Raw genomic sequence first — 26,983 nt, 5'->3', positions numbered from 1 at the left:
GGTAAGATTTGGGGCTGCAGGGATAACTCAGGCACCCTGGAGGAGGTGGTGTTGGGAGATTTAATGACAGTGCTGCCATTGGGACACAACCTCTAGCAGAAAGGTCAGTGTTGCTCAGCCCTCTGTCCTGGAACAGGGATCACATTGCACCAGGTGCTGCCCAAAGAGCTGCTCCAAACCTGGCACCCACCTCCACCTGCCAGGTACCACCTGGAAACAACTGAAGAGGAACCAGGCACAAAATCCTCCCTGCCTCTGTGGTTGTTACCTTTACAGCAAATCTCTTTCTCAGAAATGCAGATGTGAAATATGAAGACAGAAATTGCCAGTGACTTTTAATTTGGGTTCTGCCAATTTTTCTGTTCCACCTATTGATTTTCCATAAAGACTAATCCTTGCTCCCAGCCTTCTCTGACAGGCACTATCTGGATGTTTTGCTTACCCTGAGTGTGGAAATATATGTTTTATTAAGTGTCAGAACTCACTAATGAGAGGAAGGAGGAAAATCAATTGTCTGCTTATATCTTGATCTCAGACAGGACTAACAAGTTCTTTATTTTGATGCTGTGGACAGAACAGGCAGAGTGACAAAAGGGTGACAGTGGCTGTCAGCTCTGTCACAGAGACAGCTCAGCTGATGAGGGGGGCAAAGGGTTACATGGTGTTGGAGCCTTCAAACACATTTGTATGTGTATTAATTCAAAGAGATTCATAGAATGCTATAAAATCCTGTGGCTGAATTGATCCCTGTTGCAAAGGGATGGAAAACACTAAAATTTCAGCTTCAGACTCTAAGCAGGTTTATTCTCCCATCCCTAAAACCAAGAAAACAGCTTGGCCAGCAGCTCAGGGTAGGGGCAGCCAAAGGGATCCCTTTTTTCCACGCTGAAGTTGGGATTCAGGTTAGTATTTATGGCAATGGAAGTACAAGCAAGCTCAGTGCCAGGCCTCTCAGTGCAATAAAGCCCATTTCAAACATGCACCGTGCTGTGCTCAGGTGGAATGAGATGAGCAGTAAGGCCCCTTCCAGACGAAGCCACCCTGTGATTCTATGATTCCATGATTCCTCCTCGGGCATCTGGCACAGGGCCCAGCTGGAGCAGGAGTCAGGGTAAGCTGCACCTCCACAGGGCTCTTCTCACACCCTCAGACCACCAAGGCTGATTGGAAGGGACAGCTCCTTTTCCCAGCACACACCATCTAAACAACGGGATCAAGACCCATGACACGAGCACGAACATTCGTTTCCCACAGAAACTTTGTATAATTATAAAATATTAATCTCTGCTGGCCCTCCTCTCCAAACAAAGCTACCAACCTGCTCTCACTCATATTTGTTATCTCCCTTGTCTGTTAGAGGATCACACCTGACAGTTGTATAGTTAATCTCCTGGCAGCTGTGAAATGAAACCGTAAGCTCTGGCTGCCTTGAGAAGATGCATTGATTTCTTAAAATGACACATCGCCTCCTCCCTTGATGTTCGAGCAGGAGCCCAGGGCTGGTGTTATGAATCTTGCCTGTCATTCAATTAAAAAAGCTTAGCAGAGATGCTCCAGCTGAGCACACCAGACAGCATTAAGGCTGAGCCCTGACCCAAAGATTTAATAACAGGGAGTACGAAGGCACCTGCAGCCCCAGAGGCTTGACCAGTTTGCTGATGAGTTCACCAGTCGTGGTGTGGAGTTTGCTGTCTTGAACCAGACCAGCCACTCTCCTCTCCTCAGCAACACAGCTGACTGGGCAGCCAGGTCCCATAGGAAAGCAGAGCAGGAAAATCCCTTCCTTCCCAGAAGGAAGTTCGCTGCACTTAATGGAGCATTTTATATCTTATTTCAACACAGCTCTTTCATAAGGATTATGTGTTTAACAAAACTCTTGACAGTGTGAAACAGCCTCAGTCTCACTGTGGAGAGTGAAGCGCTGGTGTCTGGCCTCAGAAGGAAATGCAAGATTCTCCCCCAAAAGGACTTTGCAGGATTCTCCCCATTTGCAGCAATGTCATAAAGCCCAGAGGGCTTTATCTGAGATTTAGATGGGATATTAGGAAGAAATTCTTCCCTGTGAGGGTGGTGAGACCCTGGCACAGACTGCCCAGAGAAGCTGTGGCTGCTCCATCCCTGGAAGTGTCCAAGGCCAGGTTGGACAGGACTGGGAGCAAGGTCACTATAGGACACGAAATAACACAAGCCACACACTGCTGCTCTCAAGGGGAAGAAAAGGGAAGTTTATTTTCTGACTCCAGCATTTATAGTTTTCCAAAAGTGACAGTGGATTGGAGGGTGACGGTGCCACCTCTCCAATGACACTGGACAAACCAACAGTCCATCAAATTTCTTCTCCTCCTCCATAAAAGAATGCAAACTATAAGTTATTTACAGAAAGTGTGTGAGAAAGTTTGCTACAAGAATTTAAACACCAGAAGGCTTAAAAAATCTTAAAAAATCAGGGCGACAGAGCAACCTGGGTTAGTGGAAGGTGTGGAAGGGGGGTGGAAGGGGGTGACCCTCCAGCCCCAGCCCTCCTGTGAACCTGTGATTTCACGGTTCCATCCCGCAGCGTTCCACCTTCCCCGGTTCCACCGCCATCGGTGCCATTGTGATGCAGCGGCGGGCACCGAGCGCCGCGGTGCTGGCCCGTGTCACCGCCGTGTCACCGCTCCGCAGACGCCGCGGGCACATCCGGCCGCACGGGCAGAGCAGAGCCGCTCTCCCCACGACGCCCGGTGTCACCGAGCCTGAGGCCTCCGAAGGTCCGGGGGACGGGCAGGGGGGGAAGCGGCTGGGGAGGAGATTAGCGGGATTCACTGCCATCGCTACCCACGGCTGGGGCGTGGAATGGGATGAGCTTTATGGTCTTTCCAAGCCAAACGGTTCCGTGGGTGACGGAACGGAGGGTTACGAACGATTCCCGGGGTGCCCCGGCTGGGCCGCAGCTCCCCAGGCCGAGGGGTCGCCGTGGCAACGGCCGCGACCTGCGGGGCCGGGCCGGGCCGGGCCAGGCCGCGGGGGGATCCGGCCGGGCCGCGCCGGGACCGGAGCGTCTGGACAGAGATACCGGGGGTGAATAGTACGTGGACACAGCTCCCGGAGTGTGAATAGTACCTGGACACTGCTCCCGGGAGTGAACAGCACCTGGACACTGCTCCCGGGGGTGAATATCAACCGGACACTGCTGCCGGGACTGAACGGCACCTGGACACTGCTCCCGGGGGTGAACGGCACCTGGACACTGCTCCCGGGGGTGAATATCAACCGGACACTGCTGCCGGGACTGAACGGCACCTGGACACTGCTCCCGGGGGTGAACGGCACCTGGACACTGCTCCCGGGGGTGAATGGCACCTGGACACTGCTGCCGGGACTGAACGGCACCTGGACCCTGCTCCTGGGGTCTGAACGGCACCTGGACACTGCTCCCGGGGGTGAACGGCACCTGGACACTGCTCAAGGGATGTGACAAGGTGGGCCAGGGCCCGAGGGGGCAGCCCCTGGTGCCCCTGAGACCTCTCCAAAGCCTGCCCTGGGTGAACACAGAGCCCCCTCCCTGGGTGATGCAGCTCCTCCCGGCTGCAAGCAGAACAGCAGGGAATACAGCCAGCCCTCCCTGGCAGGAGGGAAAAATAGGGATGTAAAAACATGGGGAAAAGCAAGGGAAAATAAGCACAATGACAGCTCGGTCTGTGGGCAAACACATTGCTCAGCAGAGCCAAATCCCTCCAAGAGTGGGGAATGTCACCTGGCACATGTGCTGGTCCTGCTGCTTCATACACGATGCCGGGAGCTGGCACTGCTTTAGTTTAGGTCGGGTTTTTTTGTGGAAAGAAAAAAGTGAAAAGGAAATACAGCTTGTTTTTCTTCAGTTGACAGCTTTCTTGGATGATAAAGTTGCAAATGAATGACTTACTATAAACTGTGGTGCAGCTCAGGGCCAGACAGCTGAAAGGTTTACAAATGCTTGGAATTCCTATGAGGAAGTGTTATTAGCTCTGTTATGAATTTAGGGAAAATGAGGCCAAGAAAAATTGCTTTGTTAAGTAGATCTCCCCATCTAGCTTCTACAGGGCATGTAAGAATTAAGACATCCCAATTAGATCTTGGTTTCAGAATGCTATATTTATTTTGTTTTCAAATCAAGTGTATTCAGCTTGTGAAAGCCACCTAAATATCCATCTGGGTTTTCATTACAGTATCATTGACAACAGGGACACAGGCATTTATTTAGCTAATTGCTGTTTGTGGTACATAAGCTGTGTGAGCCACAGGCACTTTGGTTAAAGCACAACACAGAAACACCTTCCACCTTGGCACAGATGGCATCATCAGGCAGGGCATATCTTTGCCAGTAAATGAAGTATAAAATCATCCCAGAATGGTTTGAGTTGGAAAGAACCTTGAAGCTCATTTCATTCCAATGCCCTGACATGGCAGGGACACCTTCTGCTAGACCAGGTTGCTCCCAGCCCCATCCAACCTGGCCTTGAACACTTCCAGGGATGGGGCAGCCACAGCTTCTCTGGGCAGTCTGTGCCAGAGCTTCACCACCCTCACAAGGAAGAATTTCTTCCCAATATTCAATCTAATCTTGCCCTCTGTCAGTTTGAGGCCATTCCCCCTTGTCCTGTCACTCCAGACCCCTGTACACAGCTAACATTAAGCCAGCAGATGTGATGCTGCAAGAACCACTGCCTAAACACCCCCACAGCAAACTGTTACCTGTTTAGAGGTGCTTTACATGTGTGTCATCCTCTTGCTGTACATTGCAGAAAATCCAAGTAGACCTCATGGTCTGAGATGATTCAAACTAAACCCAAAGACAGGGAAAGCAGCACATCACAGAAAACACTGTCAGGTTGTGACTGTCAATCCACTGGTGAAGGTAGAAGCACAAGGAAAATGCTGTCATTCCTCTTGGAAGCTGTCGTGAGGTGGCACTCGGTGGATTGTGTTGTTCTGCCTGCTGCATTCCAGCTCATGTGGGGGCAGAGGGTTAATTTGAATCACCAGTGTGATTATGTAGAACTGGCTGAGAAGATGGGCCTGAAACCTCAACAGCCTGGCAGATTACAAAGAGAGAAAAATAGGCATCTCCAGAGAGGCAGAAGAATGGAAAGAAATTGCTTACAGGAGTACAAAGGCAGCTAATTAGAATGAAACAAGATAATAAGATAGGGAGAAATTTTGGCAGAGTGTATCAGAGAATAGTTCCTGTCAGTGAATCTATTAAGTAGAGGTAGAACCTCTCAAGGGCAGGTAGAGGGAGACCAGTTGGAACACATATAAGTACAGGATACAAAACATTAGACACCAGACAAGAATAAAGGAAAATTCCTCTGAAACTACATCTAGTCTGACAGTTCTTTATAAGCTAAGCTTTAATTAAGAGAGAAGAGTCACAGCCATGATTGTACTCCCTCCCAGCTGCTTTTCCTTTGGTTCTTAATGTTTTTATTGTTGCTTTCCTACACAGCACCCAAGCTTTGGAAACATGGCTAAGGTTTTGCATGAATCTGAGACCACTCCGGACAGTACCCCACCCAGAGAAGAACAGAATGACAATGCCAGCATGAAGCAGTACCTGAGAAACAAAAACCTTGTTCTGGATTTCCTGCGCTCTGACCTGAACCCCCACCACCTCCAGTACCACTGGAACAAAGTTCATCTTCTGAAGAAGTGTTACTTTTACTTGAAGTTTGAGCCCAGACACGTGTGCGTGAGAGACCAGAACAATATGATGATTTTTGCCGATATCTTGCAAATAGCAAACCCCTGCCAGCTCCAGAAGATCAAGAAGGTGGGAAGAAAACAGACTGAAATCCAGCTGGCACTTTTAACAGAGCTGTTGGAACAGCTGGAACGAGGCCGGGAGGAGCTGAGCCGTTACGTACAGATCTGTGACGTAGAAGATTTCCTCTCCCAGTGGGACTTGAATATAAAGAGAGTGCTCAAGCTCTCCATGTTTTTCAATAAGCTCATTTCCTTGGAAGAGCCGAGGAAGCTGCATGTCAAGCACAGTTTGGTGTCACAGATACATCTCGGGGGTGCTCTACACCCTCCCATCACTTTTTCTCTCTACACGAAGAAGCCGCCGATTTTTGATCGGATAGAGTCATTTGCGTGCCAGACCTGGGCCCAGCTCAAGTGGTTCACTGAGAGTCAAGAGTCCCACCTGGAACGATGGCAGCTGGAGATCAAGCTGGTGACAGATGACAGTCAGACAGAACCAGGATACGGTCGGACCCAGGAAGTCATCTCCAACCCGTGCATAATCAACCACCTGCTGCCTGGCAGGTTGTACGAGTTCAAAGTGAGGAGATCCGACACGCACACGCTCGTCTACTCGCAGTGGCACGACTGCATTATATTGAAGACAAAAACTCACCCTGCTGAAGACACCAAGGAAGCCTCCAACCGCAGCCTGATGAGGCGGCTCACGAGACCGACTCCCTCAGTTTAATGGTTTAATGAAAAAGATGAATAAGAGTAATTAAAAAGAAATTGTTTAAACAGTTTGTTTTAAATCAAACTCGTTCTGTTTTCAAAAGCAGTTGTACAGGTGCCTTCCCAAAATCTCTCCAGGTTAGCAGTAATCCATTTGAAATTTCTCACAAAAAATAACATCTTTAGGCAGCATTTGGGACTCAAGAGTTTTGTCCCACTGCCAGAGGCAATGGTGGGAGCAGCCAGAACCAGAAAATCTTGCAGGACACCTCTGAAGCAGAGCACAGGAGACAGAAGCATCTCTACCATTCAGTGCTTTCCATCCACTGAAGGATGATCAGTGTCAACTTCTTCCAATGATGTTATGGGTTTGTATTGTCCTTCTTCCAAAATACCTAAACTGAATTCTTAAGCTCTTCAAATCACCCACCCAGAGGTATGTCCGTCACTGCTTTCTCTCACCCTTTACACCCTGTGCCATATAGGTACCTAAGCATGGTACCTCTATAGTGCATGATAAGATCACTTTAATAAAAAAAAGCCACCAACAAAAACCCAACAATAAATCCCCAAGTCTCCCAACAAACATGGAAGGGTAATACATCAATATATAAAAAATTATTCTCTGCCAAAAACCCGCAGTTAATGTTGATTTTCTTTTTTACCATTTGGTTCAGTCCAAAGAGAACTGTCCCCACACAGATTCTAGTCAGACCACCACATAAACAGACCTTTTAGTAATAAAATTTATTATTTAAATAAATTCAAATAATTTTTACAATTATGGCTTAAATATGAAAAAAGGAATGTTGAGATTCATTCTTATGAACAGTCAAAGCAGATAAAAATATTGGTATCCAAAAGGTCATTTGAGGTTTGCTGCAAGTCACAGACATACAAAAGATAAAAACCTGCCCCATTTCAAGTTCCTTAATTCAGACTTCATGACACTTGACATTTCATTTCTATTTTTAAAAACCCCACCGATTTATTGCAGTAAATTGATTGTCCTGCACAGATCTGTCTATATCCTCAAAAACAGTCCAGCCCGCCTGATGCTGGGCTGCTTGCACAGGTTCCCCTTGTTCAATTTGTGCTCAAGCTCTAGCTAGTGCTGAGGAAATTAAGTTAATGCTGTTGGATGAACTGACATTTGTGTCCTGCAGCCATGTGCTTTTGTCTTTGAGTGTGGAGAACACAGAGCCTGTGACTGGACAGATGCCCTGGGCACCACGCTGCCAGGGTCTTCCTATTGGGATTACCAAAAGTTTGGTATTTAAAGAATATTGCTTGAACATAAAATTCTTCCAAAAGTAAATTCAAAACTCTGCATGCAAATGAGACCAGGCTAATTTGAACTTTTTTTTCCTCTATTGATTTCTATGATTCACTCCATGAGCATAAGGACAAGAACATGATACTCAGCTACAGTCTATAAAAAGTTTAATTGCACTTTCTGCTATCCCTGACTATTCATGACCAGCTCTCCAGGAACCTGCTGACAGCACCAGCAGCCCGAGGGCCCAGCCTGGCTGTACCTGCTGCATTTCCTAATCACCAGTTATAAAATACATCCTCAGAGGAAAAAAAAATAACATGTATATTGTCTTGCAACACAGACCAAGCAAAACATTTCATTCTACCTCCCTGGAGTAGAAATAAACACTTTTTTCCCTTTAAGGACAAAGGGAGTTGCTTTATGAGGACTCTCTCTTGGCCACACCCCCCAAGAGCACTGACTAAGCCATAAATCTGGGGTGAGACTCCTTGTTTGGGTTACATGTATGAAATAACCAGCACAAAACCCAGGGGAGAAACTCTTCACTTAAAGGAGATAATGAAAATGAGACCCACTGGTTCTAAAGGAACCAAGGTGGCTTTGTTAAATGAAGCTGGCACTCTGCTAAAGTAGTTATCCCAACAATTCCAGCATTTTTTGCAATTCTCCATAGCATCTTTGGAGCCAGATGATTTCATTACAGTAGTCCACAGAATGATCCACAGACAATCTTATTTTGGAATTGCAATAATATTTGCTAATCAGGCTGGTGCAGAATCTTTTAAGATCCCACACAGGATGACTTCAAAGAGGAACAATTAATTTTACACCTTACCAACTTTTACCAAGCATCTTTAGAACCAGCAGGAGATACTTCCTATGGGTTTTTATCCTTCATGGAATTGCCAGCCATATGCCCGCTATTATGCTTCAGTAGGACAAGAGCGAGCCTGGGTGGTCTTTGGCATACAGCTCAAACCCCCAAGGGCAGACTGCAGGAAGGTAGTTTAAACTAGGAAGAGAACAACAAAACCTCTCCATAGTTCTGGAGGCAAGTCTTACACAGAGTCATGAGAAGAAACACAGAGTTAAACAGAGACTTTTACAGACACAATGCTTTCCTATTGCCATTCCTCCACATGGGAAAGAGCCACGCTGGATTTCAGTTGCAAACAGGACAAAATTCCTCCTGCCATAGTGACATCACAGGGATCCACACCACAAGGGAAACTTGTGTGATTGCATCTCAGCTCCATCCCACATGAACACCCAAGGACAGCCAAGCATGTGGTTTGGGGAGAGCTGAGGCAGGCACTTCATACATTCAGAATTGAAATGAGATAAAAGACACCCTCCCTCAAAACTGTCATGCTTCCAAAAGCAGCTCCATGATTTTCAGAGGCACCATTCACCACAATACATCTCTACCAGCCACATGTCACTGGGTGAAAGCAGCCTCTCTGGTGAACCACAGCTTCCAGCTCACAGCAGTTTGGCTACAGAAAATATAAAAATACATTATACACATACACTCCTTCACTGCTCTTAAAAACTCAGGCCATAAGGCTGTGAAACAAATTCACAGAGTTAAAAGTTAATAAATTAAAAGCAGCTTTAAAAAAAGTGGGGTAGGAAAGGGAGGGGGGATTAACAGGAGATTTCAAATAAAATTCTGAACAGTTTAAAATGTGCTGACAAATCCCAAGGTTTCCTGGTAGGAGAGGTCCCCGCTTTTTGTTGCCTTTATGCTGGTGAGGACAACCTCCTTCCTACAAAGAACACATAAATCTATTTACAAAATCACCTTGGCCTTGCCACTGTGATATTTACACTCAGACAACATCATTTTGGCTAGACAAAGAGTGGTGCATGCATCTCTCGTTGCTTTCCTCCTTCACTTAAAAAAAAAAAAAGAGTAAAAAGTGAAAAGTCTTAAAAATCTCCTGTCCTTGGATTTAAAATGAGAGGCAGTACTCAGAAGCTTTGGTCCTCCATGGCAAACAGCATCTTGCTGTGCTGCTCCACTGCTTGCAGTCGTTCCCCTCTGATGAACAGACTGAGCATTTGATCCCCAAAGTGCAACCCTGACAGCTGGAGTAAATATTTGGTCCCCCCAAACTGCAGCTGCAGTAGGATGAGGGTTCTGCTGAGCAGCTTGGTTACAAAAATAGTATCATCATCAGTAAAGTCACATGCCCATCATCCATTTCCAATGCCTTTTTGGTTTGCTAGAATTGAAAGTTCCTGCCCAGGATTGCACTGATTAAAAACACCTCAAGATGCTGAAGCAGACGCTGAAGCTGAGTTGTCACGGGAAGCTCCCAGATCCCCCGCTGCATTTGGCTCCGTAGGTCACTGAATATTGGAAAGATTTGGTCCTTCCCAAGGCACACATGATGCAGTTCAGGCAGAGAGGGCCCTTCCTCACCGGGAGAGGGCTGGGGTCCTCCTGACACGGATCTCCTGGGCTGTAGTGCAGCTGTTGTGGTGGTAGTAATGCTGGACCAGTCTCTTCCACAGAGGGTTGCACTCCAGGAGGTACCGGTTCCCTGTGGGCAGCGGGATGGGGACAGCAGGTGAGTGGCTAGAAGAGGCTTGGCTGATACTGTTTTTGTCTACAACCTCTAGCTAAGGGGGCTGGGTCACTTGCAGGGAGATATCTGTGAAATCCCAGCTCCCTTTTCCGTGCTGTCATATCTGTGAGCAGCTTCCCTACACATCACAGCCTACACCTTTGTGATTAGGAGCAAAATGAGCAGCCAGATTTTTGTTAGGACAGAGTTCTAGCTTGAAAGCAACAGAAACAACATGGTCCAAAACAAAGGGTGAGAAAAACTAACTATAGTTGCTGTATTCAAGCTGGGAATGAACCCTGCTTTTCCCAGACTCCCCAGTTTTCAAAACCCCAGACTAAAGGGCAGAAGAATAAAGCATGATCACTGGTTGTCATAGTTTGGATCACCATCCCTTTATCCAAGAATCCTATTCCCCTGAAGGCTTGTGCATGGTCCAAGGATACCAACCTATGATGCAGAGTCCTTCCTGAGCTCGTGTGATGCCAACATTGACCTGGTTTGGGTCGGTAACAAACCCCAGGTATTTCTTCTGCCAGCTCTTTGTGGGCTTCCTATCGATCTCAGACCGGGGGCAGGAGCGTACAGTTGACAGGATCACATATTTCCATTCACTTCCTAGAAAGTGGAAACAAACCAGATTTTCTTAGAAGGAAGCATCTGAGCATTTCTCTACCCCACAGGACATTCATTTCTCTACTGCCACCCTATGGGTTTCTCCAGCTTTGGAGGCCTTTGGACTCCTGGTCATTGCTTTCCAAAGAGAACAAATGTCTTCTGGCAGTTCTCTAACACCCTTCTCAGATGTAGAAGCACAGAATCACAGAATGGTTTTGTTTGGGAGGAACATTCTGTGTTCCAACTTCCCTGACATGGGCAGGGAACCTTTCATTAGAAATTCACCAAAGATCCTTCACCTTCTTGCCTTCAGCAGCCTCACCCTGCCCAAGCACTCCTGAGGCTTTCAAAGGATTTATTACAATCACAAATCACCCAGAAATCTGGTCTTCCACGGCTGCAATGACCCTGGGGTAGGGTTTGCTCAAGGACTGTATTTGTGAGCAGCTCCTCAGGAAGGCAGGAGGGGACAGACCCAACCCTGCCCCTGCTGTCCCCTCACCTTGACTCTTGGTGATGGTGCAGACGGTCACCCCGCGGATGCCCTCCCTCTTCAGGCTCTTGTTGATCTCGGACACCTGGGCGCTGTAGGGGCTCAGGATGGCGATGCTGTCCGGCCGGATGGTGCCATCTAGTGTCAGCTGCTTGGCTATCCTCACCTGGAGACACCAGCGTCCTGCTCACCTGGGAGCGGGGCCGGAGGGAAGAGCTCCCCAGCACCCCTCCCCAGGCCACCCATGGCACCTGCCTTGCGATCACCTTGCCCTACACCTGCCTCTGCCCAGGGGCGTCCTGGTGTGCTCCAGAGCCGGGAGGCACCAGGCAGACACTGCTGATCTTTGTATCTTTATCATCCCTCCATGATTCCAGCACAACTCCCTCCTTTCTGCATCCCCAGCAATTCCCCAGGACCCTGCTCACCGCCTGCGCCACTTCCTCCAGGTTAGCTTTGGAGTTCTCATTTCCTTCCTCAGTGGAAATCATGAGGGAGTGCTCCTTCCCTTCCACGTGCCCAAAGATGATGGGGCAGCAGTTGTTGTCTCTGTGGTGGAGCATGCTGGGTTTCCGAGTGAGCTGGGGACACGTTTTCAGCCGCTTTTCATAGAACTCCTGGGATGGGAACTCACAAATGCTCTTGTGCTGGCAGAGAAAGGGAGGGAAACTGAGGTGAACAAAAGCCAATGAACTTCTCAGCCTGCAGCATCTTTCTGGGCAGGCTTCAGCACAATGCCATTCTGCTGGAGCTGGCACTGGCATATTCCTACATATAATCCCATGTCTAGGAAGGGGAAGAACTAATGGAGACTATCTGATGCTTAAGGCAAGCCTGGATTTTCTGTGATGGAGAGAAGACAACCCACTGCAGGGCCTCACCATGCGGTACTGCGTGTCCAGCATCCAGGCCTGCTCCTGGTAGCGCTCAAAGAGAGATGTCTCCATGCCAAGGGTCTTGCAGACATCGTTGTTAACCACCGGCCGCAGCTGTTTGTGATCCCCCAGCAAAACAACCTGGAAGGAAGAGCAGACACCTCAGCTGCAAGCTGGAGGCACTGCAAAGGCCATCAACTCTTTGGAAGGCTGATTGCACACAGATATTTGGTGCTACTTATTTATGTTTACAGCAGCCTCAGCCAAAGACCACACTGGACATGATGTAAAGATGCTGTCCTAGATAATGTTTCCATCTGATGGGAGGAACACAAAGAACCATAGAATTCTAGAGGCACAGAATAGTTTGGGTTGGAAGGAACCTTAAAGCTCATCTTGTTCCAACCCCATACCATGGGCAGTGAGACCTTCCACTATCTCAGGTTGCCCCAAGCCCCATCCAACCTGTCCTGGAACATTTCCAAGGATGGGGCAGCCACAGCTTTTCTGGGCAAACTGTGCCAGAGCCTCACAGGGAAGAATTTCTTCCTAATATCCAATCTAACTCTGTCCTCTATCAGTGTGAAGCCATTCCTCCTTGTCCAGTCACTCCATGCCCTTGTCCAAGGTCCCTCTCCACTGCTCTTGGAGCTCCTTTAGGCACTGTAAGGGGCTCTAAGGTCTCCCTGGACCCTTCTCTTCTCCAGGCTGAACAGCCCAAACTCTGTCTATGCTTCTTGTCATGTTAATACTTTGTACCTGGGCCAGAATATTTTTTCGATGGCAGCGACACCCATCCCATAAAGAAGCACAAACCTTAAAATCCTAACAGGTCTTGTAAGAGCAGCATGGTAAGGGATGGAAAGGGTTTGAGAGCCCTGAGCAGCTGTCCCAGAGACTCGTCTTTGGCAGGGACATACCTTCTCAGCACGGCTGTGGCAGACCAAGGGGATGAGGGTCTCGGGCTCTGTGGACATGGCACACTCATCAATGATGATCTGCTTCACATTGAGGTTCTCCAGGGCGCTGGCAGACGAGACAGAGCAGGTGCACAGGATGACATCGTGACACGCCAGCTGATACGAACGACCTTGTGCCAACCAAACTTTGTACCTAGTGTTGATGCAGAAAACACCAGGTTAATGCAAAAGGGAAACACCTCCAGATGCTTCACGTGGGAACCAGGCAGAGGTTGTGCTTTCCCAAATGATTATGGCTTCACCTCCCTCCCCAGGATGAGCTGGTGTTCCCAGAAAAGCACTTTGGATGGACACTGTAGGAAATGTACTTTGTCCTGAGCTCAACAGGGCAGGGGGTCCAGGTGAAGGATTCAAGGGTCACACAGGCAGAATAGGAATTTTTGGTCCAAAAGGACAACAGCACGAGTGCAAAAGTGATTCAGAGGCTCTGTGCTGTACCTGTAACCTCGAGCTCATCACTTTTTATCATTATTCTGAACACACAGTTTATTAATCTGTGCTTCAGAGGTGGCACACAGCCAAAGCCACCCATCTCTCACCAGGGTCTCTTCCTACTCACTCCTTTGTTTCTTCTTCTGTGATCTCCTCTCCGTTCTTCACCCGAGCGTCAAAGTGACGGATCCTCTGCCAGAAGGGGCTGGGCGCCCGCCGGATGCGATGGTGCAGGATTATTTCACTGAATAAAGAGTCAATATATAAATATTTTCTCTCAACACTGGGACCTGAGTAATTTCTGCTACAGTGAAGCAGACCACAGCACCTGCCTACATGGAGAAACCCCATTAGCTAAAAAACTCACAGCCAAACTTTCCCATCTTTGTAGACTAAATAATTCAACCTTGAGGACATAAAATACAACTGCTTCCCTTTAGCAGCTGCAAGCAGGAATGAAGTCAGAGATGTTCAGGGCTGTTCCAAAAGGAAATTAAAACATATAGAGACTTTTCAACAACCTGGATTTCCTGGCTAGGTGCCAGATTAGAGTGTACACATTCACTTGAAAAAATTAATTACAAATTAATTAGAAAGCAGGTTAATTCTGCTCTGCAGTGGTGGAATGAAGCTATTTGCTGTGGTTTGCTCAGCATTACTGATGCAGAAGCCACCTCTCCCCAGCACCCTAGGAGCCTGCAGGGCCATGCCATCCTACCTGAGCTCATGTTTTGGCTTTGCATCCTGTAGGGATTTACGGGAGATGTTCCGGTTGCTCCCCGGGTATGGGAATTCCATCGTCTCAATGGCCTCCCCATAAACCCTCAGTGGTTTCAGCTTCTTCATCTTCAGCAGCATCTCTGGAGAAGGAGGGCAGGTCTGCTCAGACAGCACCAGGCACTGGTGGTGCTCAGGCCTGTCTCTCCCTGTCCCTCTCTCATCATCCCATCTCTGGTCCTTGCCCTGCAGTGCAGGGTCCTCTGTAAGGACCAGCCCCACTTTTAGCCCCTCCACTCCATATGCTCTCCCTCCCACCAGTTCAAGCCACATCAGGGCCTTAAAACATGATAGTTACCAGCAACAACATCAACAGACTTGTTGGATGGGCCACAGTACAAGATGCACTTTCTCTTCTTATCCTTTTCATCTTCCAAGCACTGTGTTTGGTCCTTCTCAACACTCTCCTCATTCAGTTTATGGAACCAGTAGACAATGTGAGTTCCAACAACGGTCTTCCCTGTGCCTAGAAAAAAAAAGGAATTTGCTGAGAACATTTTAACCACAACATTGATGCTCTGGACCTGCATCCAGCTGATCAGCCACAACATAAAATCAAGAATGGAGGGGATTGCCTTGCACAGTTGTGGGTGATGCCAACCCATGCTCCCTTCACCTGGCTTCACCAAGGGTCCAATGGAAAGCAGCAGATCACCTCTCACCTGCCATTCATACCACAGCAGGTGTATTCTGCTGTCCCCTCTTACCTGGTGGGCCTTGGATGAGCATGAAGGATTTTCTTAGAGCATCCAGAACAGCCTGGTTCTGACTCTTGTTAAGTTTCCAGTTGCTGCCAGGGATATCAAAGGATTTTTGCTGCAGGATTTTGGATTTTGTCACTGTTAGAGCAAAGAGCCAAGAAAGCAAATTTAAAGAAGGTTACTGAGGGCAGCACAGAAATGATCCAGCAAGAGGGTGCAGCAGGTACCTAGTGATGGTGGTCCATTACAAGACCACCTAGAAATAATCCTTGTCCCATGCCAAGATTCTCTGCCCATGAACTATCTCTGTGAGTCCTGGGAATGACAATCTCAGCTGTGCCAGCCACCAGCAGAGCATCCCAAATTACACAGCAGCATCACCCCTGTCACCCACAGAAACTGCCAGGGCACCTGCCTGGCCAGAAGTAAATAGCCACAAGGTAAGAAAGGTTAATATTTGCACTTACGTTTCTGAGGAGGTTCGTGGCCAAGGGCAATGCTTGTAGCAAGGTCAGAGGCATACTTGAGCCTCCAAATTGCTTTTTCTTTCCGTCTGACAGACAAAGAAAAATAGGAATGAATGGAATGTTGCATAAAATAGCAAAAGTTGTAATACAGCTTTGTTTAACTGCCTTACTTATTCTTACTCTCTTTGTTGTTACATTAGCTCCTTCCATAAAGAACTTAAACCACAAATAACATAAACTTATTCTGCTCCTCTGCATCTGGGACCATTTCTCAACTGACTGAAGAGCTGAGCCCACAAAGATGTTGAGAGCAAGGAACAAAACTCCTATCCCAAGTCTGTTTTTTATGGCCCACACCCTTTTATTAGATTAGCTTCTAATGTTTCCTAAAATTCAAGATGCAAAAGGAAGCACATTCTGCCCTGAGAATGCTACAGCACTGGGGGTGCATAGCAGCCTGTGCTGTGTGCAAGGAAGGGCAAACTAGACACCAGCTCTGATTTAAAAAGAGCACAACTTGCTTTGCAGCAGCAGCAAAGGGGAATGATTTGGAAATCAGGGAACTCTTTCACTAAGCAAATCCCACTCCACGGCTTCATTTGGGCTTTTAAAACACATATTGCAGTAATATAAGAAGCAGGTGCTCAGGGAAATTTCACCACCTTCCCCTATCTCCCCATTCTCAGGGACAACCAGAAGAGAATGAGACCCTCTGGAAAGCAGACACAAAGGGCGCTGCCACCCCCACCAAAAACCCACAGACCAACAGGATGGTCAGTCAGAGCAAGGATAAGAGCAGGTTTTTCAGGGGATCAGCCACAGCAGTGAGGAAAGCCCCTGGGGGTGCAGCAGAGGGATCCTGTGGGAAGCCAGGTTAACCAGAGCACACTGCTGAGCCCACTTACATGTCTGGCAGCATCTTTGGAATGAGCTCCACTGTGAACCTTGCAGAATCCTGTGAGATCTCCACAGGGATGGTCTCCATAGACATATAGTGGATGTAAAAATTCACAGTCTGTTGACCAGTCCTGTCCAACTTCTCGTCATCGTTGAACTCCTCTGTGACCCCGTGAGCCACCCAGGTGTAAGTATCGGGATCAACCACAAGTTTGTTCTCTGATTTGCCATTGTCAAGCAAAGACAGGTTCTGGAGGCCATGGCTGAGGCACTCCTCATCGCTGTGAGGGCTCTTGGGAAGCTTCAGCCCGCCTAAACGAATGCACAGGTAACAGTGGAAGAAGTCCACTTCAATGGAGCAGTCCTCCAACCACTTCTTGTTCACCACAAAGCTCCCTTGCAGCTGTCCTTTGCTCGTCCTTTGCTTTGCCCACTTTATTTTAATATCGTGGAGGACAATCGAGTCATTCTCAGCCACGGCACACGACGCAGACTCCATGGCACTCATGGGCATCCACACCTTGTTGTACTCCGTCGCGCTCTTGTACTTGTCCTTGGACTGCAGCGTGGCATAGGCCGAGAAGCAGTCGATTGGCTTCTCCATGTGCTGCAGGCAGACCTCAAAGCCCGGTGTCACACACCACAGCTGCACGAAGGGCACCAGGAAGCCGCGGCTGATGTCGGTGGTGAGCTGGAACCACAGCGCGTCGCCGGCGCTCAGCTCCAGGGACAGCTCCATGTAGTGGGAGCAGGAGCTCTTCCTCACCCAGCCTATGTGCCGGTGGTACAGCTCCTTGCTCTGCCGCAGGAGGGATGCGGCCCTGTCAAACTCCTCGTTCCTGATGGCCGCCAGCACCTCCTGCCACGTCTGGGTGCGGAAGAGGGTGACACTCCTGTCACAGAGGGGTCCTTCCCGCAGGCTCTGCTCCTTTGTCTCTGCAGAGTACATCCTCCTCTTCCAGGTCAGCCTGATGCTGCTCCGCTGCTGGATGAACACAGGCTGCTCTATCAGCTGAAGGGACCTGTAGCTAATTCTCTGCGGATCTGGAAGACTCTCGTTGTTCAGGGGAAACAGGGCTTTAAAGAACCTGCTCATCTCTTCAATATCCACCACAAAGGCAATCTTCGGCAGGACTTGGTCCTTCAGCTGGCTGGCCATCTGCAGGGAGTGGGCTCTCTTCTCATACGTCATCGCCTGGCTATTCTTCCTGTTGAAGTCGTGACAGAGGAACTCAATGTCGTCTGCGGAATAGATGAGGGGCTTCTTGCGGAGCACAGAGTGAAGGTGCCGCTGCACCACCACGTCCACGTACCGGCGGATGGGAGAGGAGGCCCAGGTGTAGGAGTCAACGTGCAGGGAGTAATGGCCTGCCTTCGACTGCACGGTGGAGTTGGAGCGACAGAAGTAGGAGCGGCTGAGCAGTCTCCTGAACTCCAGGACCACAGGGGCCAGCTTTGGGTGGATGTCATCAGTGACAACGAGGTCGAGCATCTTCTGGAAGTCACGGGCATTAGCAGCTGACTGCAGGTGCTCCCAGATGGGGCCCAGAAGACTGAACTCCACATTTTTAGGGGAGTCTTGAGCAGGAGGCATTTCTCCAAGGTGATGCAAGAGATGAATGGACAAAGGAATGATGTGGCTGTACTTGTTTTTCATGTGTGACAGCTGTGCAAGACTTGGCTCACACTGACACCGGAGAGGAGTGACATTTCTGGTCACCTCCTGGTTGGTGAGGAACTCGGCCACGAAACTATTGAACATGATCATTAACTCCTCTATCATCTGATGGGACCCCCTGTTACCTGGGGAACTTTCCTCATCCAGCCGGTCATAGAAACAGTCCTCCTGTAGCCGAGACTTCCGATGGATCCTGGAGAAGTGATAAGCCACAGCGATGCAGTCCTCCAGGGTATCAAAACGAAGGGCCTTTGCTGATCCCCTGTAGCAGTTCTTAATGCAGAGCTCTGCCTCTTCGTAGGACAGCTGCCTGTCCGAGCGGATCACGGAGATGGTGAAGATTCCCTTTAACATCTGATCAGTCTCCTTCTCTACGGTGACAAACAAGGAGATCACCCGTCGGTCTTTCTGCGGCAGGAGGCTGCAGACATCTTGGCTGATTTTGGGTGGGAACATGCACAGAGGCTCCTGCTTGGGAGCATAGAAGGTGACACCCCGCTTCTTTGCTTCCAGGTCCAAGGCACTGCCTTTGGGAATGATGCCAGCCACATCTGCAATGTGGATCCCAATCTCATAGTGACGCCCAAGATCCCTAACGCTGATGGCATCATCCAAATCCCTGGCACCTTCGGGGTCGATTGTGAAGGTCATGTAATTCCGACAGTCCTTCCGAGCTTCCTTGGTGAGGTTTATGTTGTTGTTGGAGGTGTATTTGGCCGACTCTTTGGTGACAGCAGCTGGGTATTTCTTCTCCAAACCATACTCCAAGGCGAGGATCTTTAAGCCTTCTTCCAAAGTCAGTGCTGCCTGCAGTACCTCTGTTATTATCCCCAAAGGGTAGTAAAACCCTTCTCTCCAGGAGATGACCTGGACACAGAAGAACTGGGACCTCCTCATCTCCTGGCTGATCTTCTCACAGCTGACCACTCTGTACTGCCCCTTGACAAGCCTGCGGATGGGGATGACATTGGGTTTCTCCTTCAGCCCTGGGACGAATATTTTGGTGACAGTGGGATCGATGGGTATCATCACACGGGGATCAAACTCATCCATCATGCAGATGAAGGTGGGCTCTCTCTCGGCACGTTTCAGGATGCCCACCACCCTCCCCTGTGGGCGGTGGCTGCTGCCATCACCTGTGCTGTTCTGCAGGATTTCCACCAGCACCTCGTCCCCAGTGAAAGCTGTCCCACAGTTAACTCTGCCTTTGATCTGGATGTTCATGGCAGGGGAGTCATTGAGGGTGAAGGCAGAAGCTCTGTCGAATGCCTCTTTGATCAACTCACACCTCTTGTACATTTGGGGGTGCATATGCTGGTACTGCTGCATCATCTGAGAGGAGAAGCTGACGTACTCCCGCTTGTCTTTCCACTGCTTTGAAGCCTCGGCCTTCACATTCAGCAGCCCTTCATCAGACACTGTCACCAGCATGTTCTTGCTCTCATCTAAGAGCTCCTGCAGGATGGGATCATCAGCATTCATGCTGTTGTAGTCAGAGCTCGAGGATTCCGCGTCGCTGTCGTCCTTGTCCCCCTCCAGGCTCCTGCTCCAGCTCTCCTTGTCACACGCAGCCTGTTTGATGTGAGCCATTGTCAGGCTCTCCGGGAAGATGCTCCCCTTGTCGATGCATTGCTGGATGAACCGTTTCCACACCTTGCTGCACTGGCCGTGGGAGCACAAGGCCACGGCGTCCCCCACCACGGCCACCAGCGACTGAGCCCGGGTCATGATGGTGTTGAGCACTCTGGCCTCGTTGAAGAACTCGAGGTGGTGGGAGGCTGAGACACGCAGGCTCTCGCTGGTGTGCACCGTGCTGATGATGATGACCCGAAACTCACGCCCTGCACCAGAGGGGACAAGGGAAAGGTCACTCATGAGATCCCAGCAGGGAAGACCTTGCCTGGCTGCCACCTGTCTACGCTGTATCACATGGCCATGGACTGATGTAACCCTGCTTGGCGAAACATGGGGGTCACCCCACGTGAGTAAAGCAGGGGGATGCTGAGATCCTCTGTGCATGAACCAGGGTGGACATCACAGGCACCACCACCCACCCACCGGGGAGGGAAGGACAGCCTGGAGATGGGATGAAGGCAGAGCACTGCACCAGTGCAGCCATGAGCACCCACAGAATAGCCCAGCACGCCCAGTGCCACCAGCAGCCCCTCCTTGCAAACAGGGGTAGAGTTTGCTGTGAATCTCAAATTCCATGAGGAACTGAGGGTCTTGCAGGAACAAGAGCAGTGCTCATTTGCAAGGATCCCTCTCTCCCCTCAGGAAGAGCTCTGCTGGTCACAAAACAAATAACAACCAACAAGAGGCATCCTAGTGATGTCAGAGCTGGGAAGAGACTGCAAAGAAAGGGTGTGGAGATCACAAACACCCCCTGGGGTCAGTTATTCTCACCAGAGGAGTCCCAGCTGCGCAATAAAAAATAAAAGAAAAAAAGAAAAAAAAAAGAAAACAAACACGGATGAGTCATAAATTAAGTCCTTGAGGACAAAACCAGCCTCTTGTCATCCAGAGCAGGAGACTCCTCCTCTAGTGAGCTGTTCTGTGATTGGTACCCATCCTGGTTTCAATTCCCTTCTGTCACTAGCCTCCCTCACTGGTACTTAGGGCTTCACATGATTCACACATACTCAAGTCTCTGGGATGGCACTTACAGGGTTTCTACCCTCCTACAAAGCAACGTCCATATATTTGAAATGAGTAATCAGCTGGGCAGAGATTTAATTCAGTGTGAAATCTTATTCACGCAGGAAAAGACAAAATCAAAGCTCTACCAACCAGAAGGGTATGGAAATCAGCCAAAGGAATTCCAGGCACTCCCTCCTAACTGGGACTGTGGTGGTGGCAGAGACACGAGAGGGCAGGGGAGCTCTGTCTGGCAGCACCTCCCAGAGTGGTATTTTTCCACAACAACAGCCAATATTTCGCGTGTTAACAAGGAGGAAAATGTAAAGGTGTTGGAAACTCCTCTGCTAACACCCCAGTGTCTCTTCCCCCTGCCTGTTACCCCGTGGCTGTAGTTGCTATGGACCCTTGTGTCCACCAGCATGACTGCAAAAGCTGTGTATGACTCTCACACAGAAGACCCCAAAATGCAGCCAGGCATGAGGGACTGTTGCACAAAACACAAACCTGGCAAATTTTCATAGTTTTCCACCACCACTTCTTGTAGCTGCTTTTTCCTCAGCTCTTGTCTTGTTGCAGAAACCTGGTAAGAAAGAGGCACAACTGATCTCAGCTCAGAAAGGCCACCCACCAAACACCAGAGTTCCTCATCCTGCCCAGCTGCAGGTTCCCCAAACTACTTGAAAGCAGCCACACATGTGGGCTGACTTCAGCCAGAGCTCCCACTGCCCTGTAATTAACCTGCCTAGAAGATGCTGATAGATTTTTAACTAAGCCATCCCACCATCTCTGCTCCAACCACCCAAGACACTCTACCTAAATGGAGAGTGATCAAAAAAACACTGAAGGCACAGGAGACCCCAGATTTCCTATTTTTACTAGCACAAATACAAATAAATAGATTTAAAGGGTCTTTCTTAGGGAGTGTTTAGTCAGCAGTGCAGGCATAGCCCCCTCAGGTGGAATGCAGGATTCCTCTAGGTACCTGTGTCCCATGGGAGACCACACAGATCTTCTTCAGATCCCGGACACCCCACTCATCTGGCCACCTCTGATAGATCTCCTTCACTTTCTCAACCACTTGTATTATCTCAGAGATGTTTTGCCAAGAAATCATGGAGATATCCCTTTCAGCCACACCAGACACATGGCAGAACACAAGGGGATAAATTTCGGGGTGGGGTGGGATGTTCCCACTGGCGTGGATAGCGCTGCCCTTGCCGACGTAGAAGTGCTTGGAGATGAACTCAATGATGCCGGCGGTGGAACGGTAATTCTCATTGAAAATGATCCTGCTCTTCTTGGCCACCTCATGCGTCTCCTTCTGGTAGAACTGAAAGAGCCGGTTCAGGAGGGTGTGATCAGCAGATTGCCCACCCCCAACACAGAACAGCTTCGGGGTTATCTGCATGTGGTCCCCAGCCAGGACAATGCGGGTCTCGAAAGTGGCATAGGAGAGCGGAACCAAAGCTTCGCACTCCAGCATCTGCGCGGCCTCGTCGATCATGATGTGGGTGAAGTAGCCAGGGGTCACCTTCAGGTCCTTGGACAGCATGGAGGTGGTGATGATGATGCGGTGCTTGTCGATCTCGGCCGGCGTGGGGCGGCGGAAGGAGCGCTGGTCTGGCGAGAGGCAGCAGTACATCTGGGTGATGGGGTCCGTGGTGCTGATGGGCCGGTCCGTGTACATGATCCGCAGGGGAACAGCCCAGGGGTTCCCCGAGGTCACGTAGCTGTGGAAATACTCCCGGATGTAAATGTCAGCGGCACTGCAGGGGAGCAAAAGGGAAAAGCGTCAAGGAATCGTTGGTGCTGTTCTTAAATAATGCGACACAAAGTTCTCTCTCATCATTCTGCAACGCTCATGCAGTTTCTCTCCTGGCTCTGGTGACTCCACACTTGTCACAGCAGACATTCACAACTGCACAAAGGAGTGGGTGCCTACGCAGCCACCAATTCCCAGCCTCTTTCAACAGCATGATTTAAAATAGGAGTTGGTATTTGAGATTACGACAACTCTTGACACTCTTATGGAAAAATGTGATGTGCCTCACAAAAGCTGAGGCCCTGATGCTGTGCGGGGCCAAGTGACAAGGAGCTCTCCTCTGACAGCAAAGCATCCCCATCCCCTGGTGAGACAAGACCTACAGGAGAAGCTTCCGTGCAAGCAAACAGCCTGGAACAGGCTAAGATTAGCAGTCACCATCTATTATGCATTAAAAACTGAGGCAGGCAGTAACAGCCTGCAGGATCAGATGTGGACACTCTTTTCAGTGTAACTGCTCTCATTTTAACAGTCTTGGCCTGGTTTCTCTAAAGGCAGATCCAATGGCATTCAGACCAGATCTGCATTTTCTCTTCCCCAAACTCTCCCTGGAAAAGTCAATAGATTGGCATGTACACAGAGACAAACAGCCTTCAAGGGCAGCTAGAGCACATTATCCCAGCATGGACAGGCAGCAGCTTTCTACTTCTTGTAGTACAAAGTAAAGGCTGGAGAAAACTGTCTCTTCATCCACATTCCCATTTTATGATGAGGCAGGAATATGTGAAGTGCTCAAGGCCAGGATGGACAGGGCTTGGAGCAACGCGGTCTAGGGGAAGGCTTTGGAGCAGGACAAGCTGTAATGTCCTTTCCAACCCAAACCATTCAGGGATTCTATAAGTCTGCATTGGCTCTTCCACAAAGACTTGCACCCATGCCAGCCTTCCTCCTAACAGGAAGCAGAGCAGTTTAAGACAAATTCAACAAAAACTAATTTAATTTAAAAAGCAACTGAAGTGCACACTGAGAAAAGGGCAGCTCAACTCTGTCTCATACACCCTGACTCCCCTTCACCCCCTCAGTGAGCAATGCACCAGTTTGCCCACAGCTCTCACTGCCTCTTCCCTGCTAACCTGTTTGTGTGAGTGCAGATCAGCACGCGTGTGTTGGGCTGCCTGAGGATCTCCAAGGTGGCCATGGCCAAGGTGAATGTCTTCCCTGTGCCGAAGGGCCCATAGATGAGCAGAGGTGGGACCTGCCGGCTGGTGGTCGGCTGGCCCGTGATGAAGGAGATGGCTTGTTTCTGCTTGCTGTTCCCTCTCTGTGGGGACCCAAGAGAGTAGGGGATGGAGCAACTGGCAACATCTGGCAGGACCAGCTTTTCATCCAACAGGCTGTCCACAGCTTGGTGCCACTGCCGGAACAGCAGCTGGTCTATTTGGAACTGGATCTCCACCTTGTGGGAGGTGTCTGCCTGGAAGTTCAGGTCCGAACAGCATCTGCTTGGTATCTGTAGCCAGATGGTCTTCTCCGTGGTGGCTTTATGCTCCACAAAAACTTCATAAACCCGATTGTCCACAGGCGGGTCAAGCGCCAGGAAGGCGGTGGGCACAGACCTGCTGAGCAGGTACCCCTCGTCCGTGTCTGGTGAGAGGTTGTAAGGGGTAGGCACTTCAGCAAACAACTCCCCAGAGAGAGCAAACTTCGCCCCCATGGAGAGGCTCTGCAACATGGGGGTCAGTGAGATGAGCACACGCAGGTTGAGTCTGAAAGGAGGAAACACCCAAATGAAGAGCAGAGAAAGGATCTGTCAGTTGCTGGGCCCTCCTCCGTGGAGAGGGGATTGCCATCTACACCCAGAGAGGGTCTGCCAGCCCCCCAAGCACATACAGAGAGAAATCATGCTCTAGCTAATCCATGGCCACAGGATGAGACCCAGCAAGCCATGCTTCTTGTTTCCAGTTTTCTGGAAAGGCACCACAAGACCCAACCCAGAATGAACAGAAGACCCCAGGAGCAGCGTGGCCCCAAGGGTAAGCAACAGGCTTGTGGTCCCTAGTGAAGGGGATCTCCAAAAGGGTTCACACCTGGCACTTACTTGGCAATCAGAGACTGCTCAGCTTCTTCCTCACGGAAGAGGAATCTATGCATCCTCTCCCGATAGTTGAGCCGGGTGATGGGAACGACTTCCCTACTGTCACTTTGGTAATCCAGTGCCAGAGCAGGAGGTTTGTACTTTGCCAGCAGCTCCATGTCTTCTGCAGTCCTTGGCACGCTGGGAACGATGATGCGGTTGCCGCGATCCCAGCGCACAAAGTTGACGGGGCGGGCGCTCTCCCTGGTGCTGGGGACGTGCTGGGGGGCCTCCTGCCGGCCCACCCTCACCCTGAGCTTCTGCATGAGCACGGGGCGCTGGCCAAAGTCGAAGACCACCCACTGCTCGAAGATGCCCAGGATGCTGCTCTCCACGCTGACCTCCACCTGCGCGACGCGGGGCGAGGAGGACACGGTGGCCACGTGGTCCCCACGGAGGTACTGCAGGCCCCGGGAAAGCCCATTCCCCGAGAAGCAGAAGTTGATTCCAGGGTCCCGTTTCAGCAGGGCCACGTGCTGCAGGTGCATCTGCCATTGAGGAGAAGACAGGGACACAGTGAGGGCAGCCCACAGGAAGAGCCCAGCAGCTGGTGAGGTGCTCCAGCAGCGTTCCCTAGAAAAAGCTGCTGGAGGAACCAAACTCTGAAGTATCAGCCTCACCACAGCTGATGCCTCATGCAATCACACAGCAATTACTCTAAGGTCTCAGAGAACCTCAGGTTTCAGTTTAATATCAACCAGTGTGCAGTAAATGGGAAATCTACTTTGGAGAAGACAGGCTCTTGCCCCCAACATCTACAAAATCCTGGTCAGGAAATCAACTGAATGTTGTTATTTGTGATGATACAGGGGAGGTGTTGAGAGCAGCCAGGTCTGCCCCAGGACCACTGCACAACACAGGAGACACAGTGGCTGCATCCCCTGCACACAGTCCCAGTGCAGGCACCACCTGAGCAGCTCCTGTGTACCCAGCACATGTTTTCATTTAAACCTACCCGAATCCCCACCCTTCTACCCCTTGCAGAAATTATAACTAAACCCCCCCCAAGCAAACAAAACCCTGCAAAGACTGAGCTAACCTTAGAGTGGACCTTGAAATGCCACTGGTATTTCTTCTTCCTGTCCTCCAGCTGAATATGCAGAGGCTGCTCACACACAACTTTGACACCCTCGACGTGCTCAGCCATCTGCGGGGAGTCATAAGAGGAGAGGGACTGAAGGCAGCATCCCAGGGACACACCTCACAGCCCTCCACAGTGCCACCTTCATCCTTGCCTTTACGCTACATCCTCCCAAGAGCGATCAAGAGTACATCCTCATATTCCATCCTCACCCACTGCTGCTCCACACAGCAGCCTTGGGAAGCAAGAGGACCCACGGCATAGCTCGAGTACCCTGAGCAGGCTCTCAGGTTGCTGTCTCCAAAGGAGGAAGGAGGATGCCACATCCCTTTTTGCATTCCCATTAGGAAGGTGAGCAGTGGGCTCCATTCCCAAGCTCTCACACCAGAGGATTCCTGCAATGCCTGGACCAAAGCGCTCCCACCCTGTGCCCTCCACTCACAATTAACACTGCCACTCACAATTAACACCTCGTTGGAGCACTTCCGATACTCAGCAAGGAGCCGGTCCTGGTAGGACAAGAGCCCGTCCTTCAGGGCTTGCTTCTTTTTCTTCACAGAAACCTTCACCCTCTGGATCCACTCCTGCAGCTCCTCTTTGGAATGAGCCTTGGTGCAGCTGTTCCCCATTTCACACACCTCCGCTCTGTCAGGAGAGAGGCGTTCCTGGTGGCACGGGGATCCTCAGGGAGCCGGCAGCTCCCTGCTGCCCCTGCCCTCTTCCCTGCTGGACGCCTTACCTGCTGCACAGTGAGAACTTGGTCAGCCCGAGCGGTGGTGCGCGGTGCACCCACTGCATGGAGCTGTCGGCCGAGAGCATCTGCACGTGCTCGACGGAGGAGCAGTGGTTCTCAAAGCTCTCCTGCGAGCTGCAGGTCACCAGGCAGATGTGGCAGTAGAAGTACACGGGCTCAGGCGCTGCTGGCTTGCTGCTGGTGCTGCCGGTGCCTATGGACGGCAGCAGGTCGGAGCGCTGCAATCCGCGCTCCCTCTCGGCCTCCCACACGGCCATCTCCACGTCGCTGTGGGCGTACTGGCAGCGCTGCGGGCCGTGCCGGCAGGGCTGGCCCCGGGACACGAACCGGCAGTAGGAGAGCTTCTCGATGAACTCGGGGCAGGGCCGGATGGCCGTGTACTGCTGCTTCTTCTGGCTGTCCAG

The 26,983-nt window shown here is 50.2% G+C and overlaps 2 protein-coding genes across 2 annotated transcripts; one reads left to right on the top strand and one right to left on the bottom strand.

The window, feature by feature from the left end:
* Positions 1-5,485: 5,485 nt before the first annotated feature.
* FNDC11 (fibronectin type III domain containing 11) lies at positions 5,486-6,454 on the top strand. Its single transcript, XM_054274929.1, has one exon. It carries the CDS (start codon positions 5,486-5,488, stop codon positions 6,452-6,454), a length of 969 nt encoding a protein of 322 aa, XP_054130904.1.
* A 777-nt stretch (positions 6,455-7,231) lies between these two features.
* HELZ2 (helicase with zinc finger 2) lies at positions 7,232-26,983 on the bottom strand. The gene is made up of 19 exons (XM_054274670.1): positions 26,565-26,983; positions 26,287-26,470; positions 25,784-25,891; positions 24,709-25,232; positions 23,744-24,376; positions 21,831-22,614; positions 21,353-21,428; positions 16,539-20,049; positions 15,634-15,719; positions 15,173-15,304; positions 14,764-14,931; positions 14,407-14,548; positions 13,816-13,932; positions 13,197-13,389; positions 12,283-12,417; positions 11,830-12,048; positions 11,411-11,567; positions 10,741-10,908; positions 7,232-10,266 (listed from the first exon to the last, which is right to left on the bottom strand). The coding sequence occupies exons 1-19, from the start codon at positions 26,834-26,836 to the stop codon at positions 10,142-10,144; spliced, it is 7,734 nt and encodes a 2,577-aa protein (XP_054130645.1). The 5' UTR covers positions 26,837-26,983; the 3' UTR covers positions 7,232-10,141.

Source organism: Melozone crissalis, unplaced genomic scaffold (genome assembly GCF_028551555.1).
Source record: "Melozone crissalis strain CALT ecotype California unplaced genomic scaffold, PUWL_Pcris_2 ptg000017l_1, whole genome shotgun sequence".
In the NCBI taxonomy this organism is placed as follows: Eukaryota; Metazoa; Chordata; class Aves; order Passeriformes; family Passerellidae; genus Melozone; species Melozone crissalis.
Note: the sequence above shows the minus strand (reverse complement) of the source record. Positions and strands in the feature narration are given on the sequence as shown.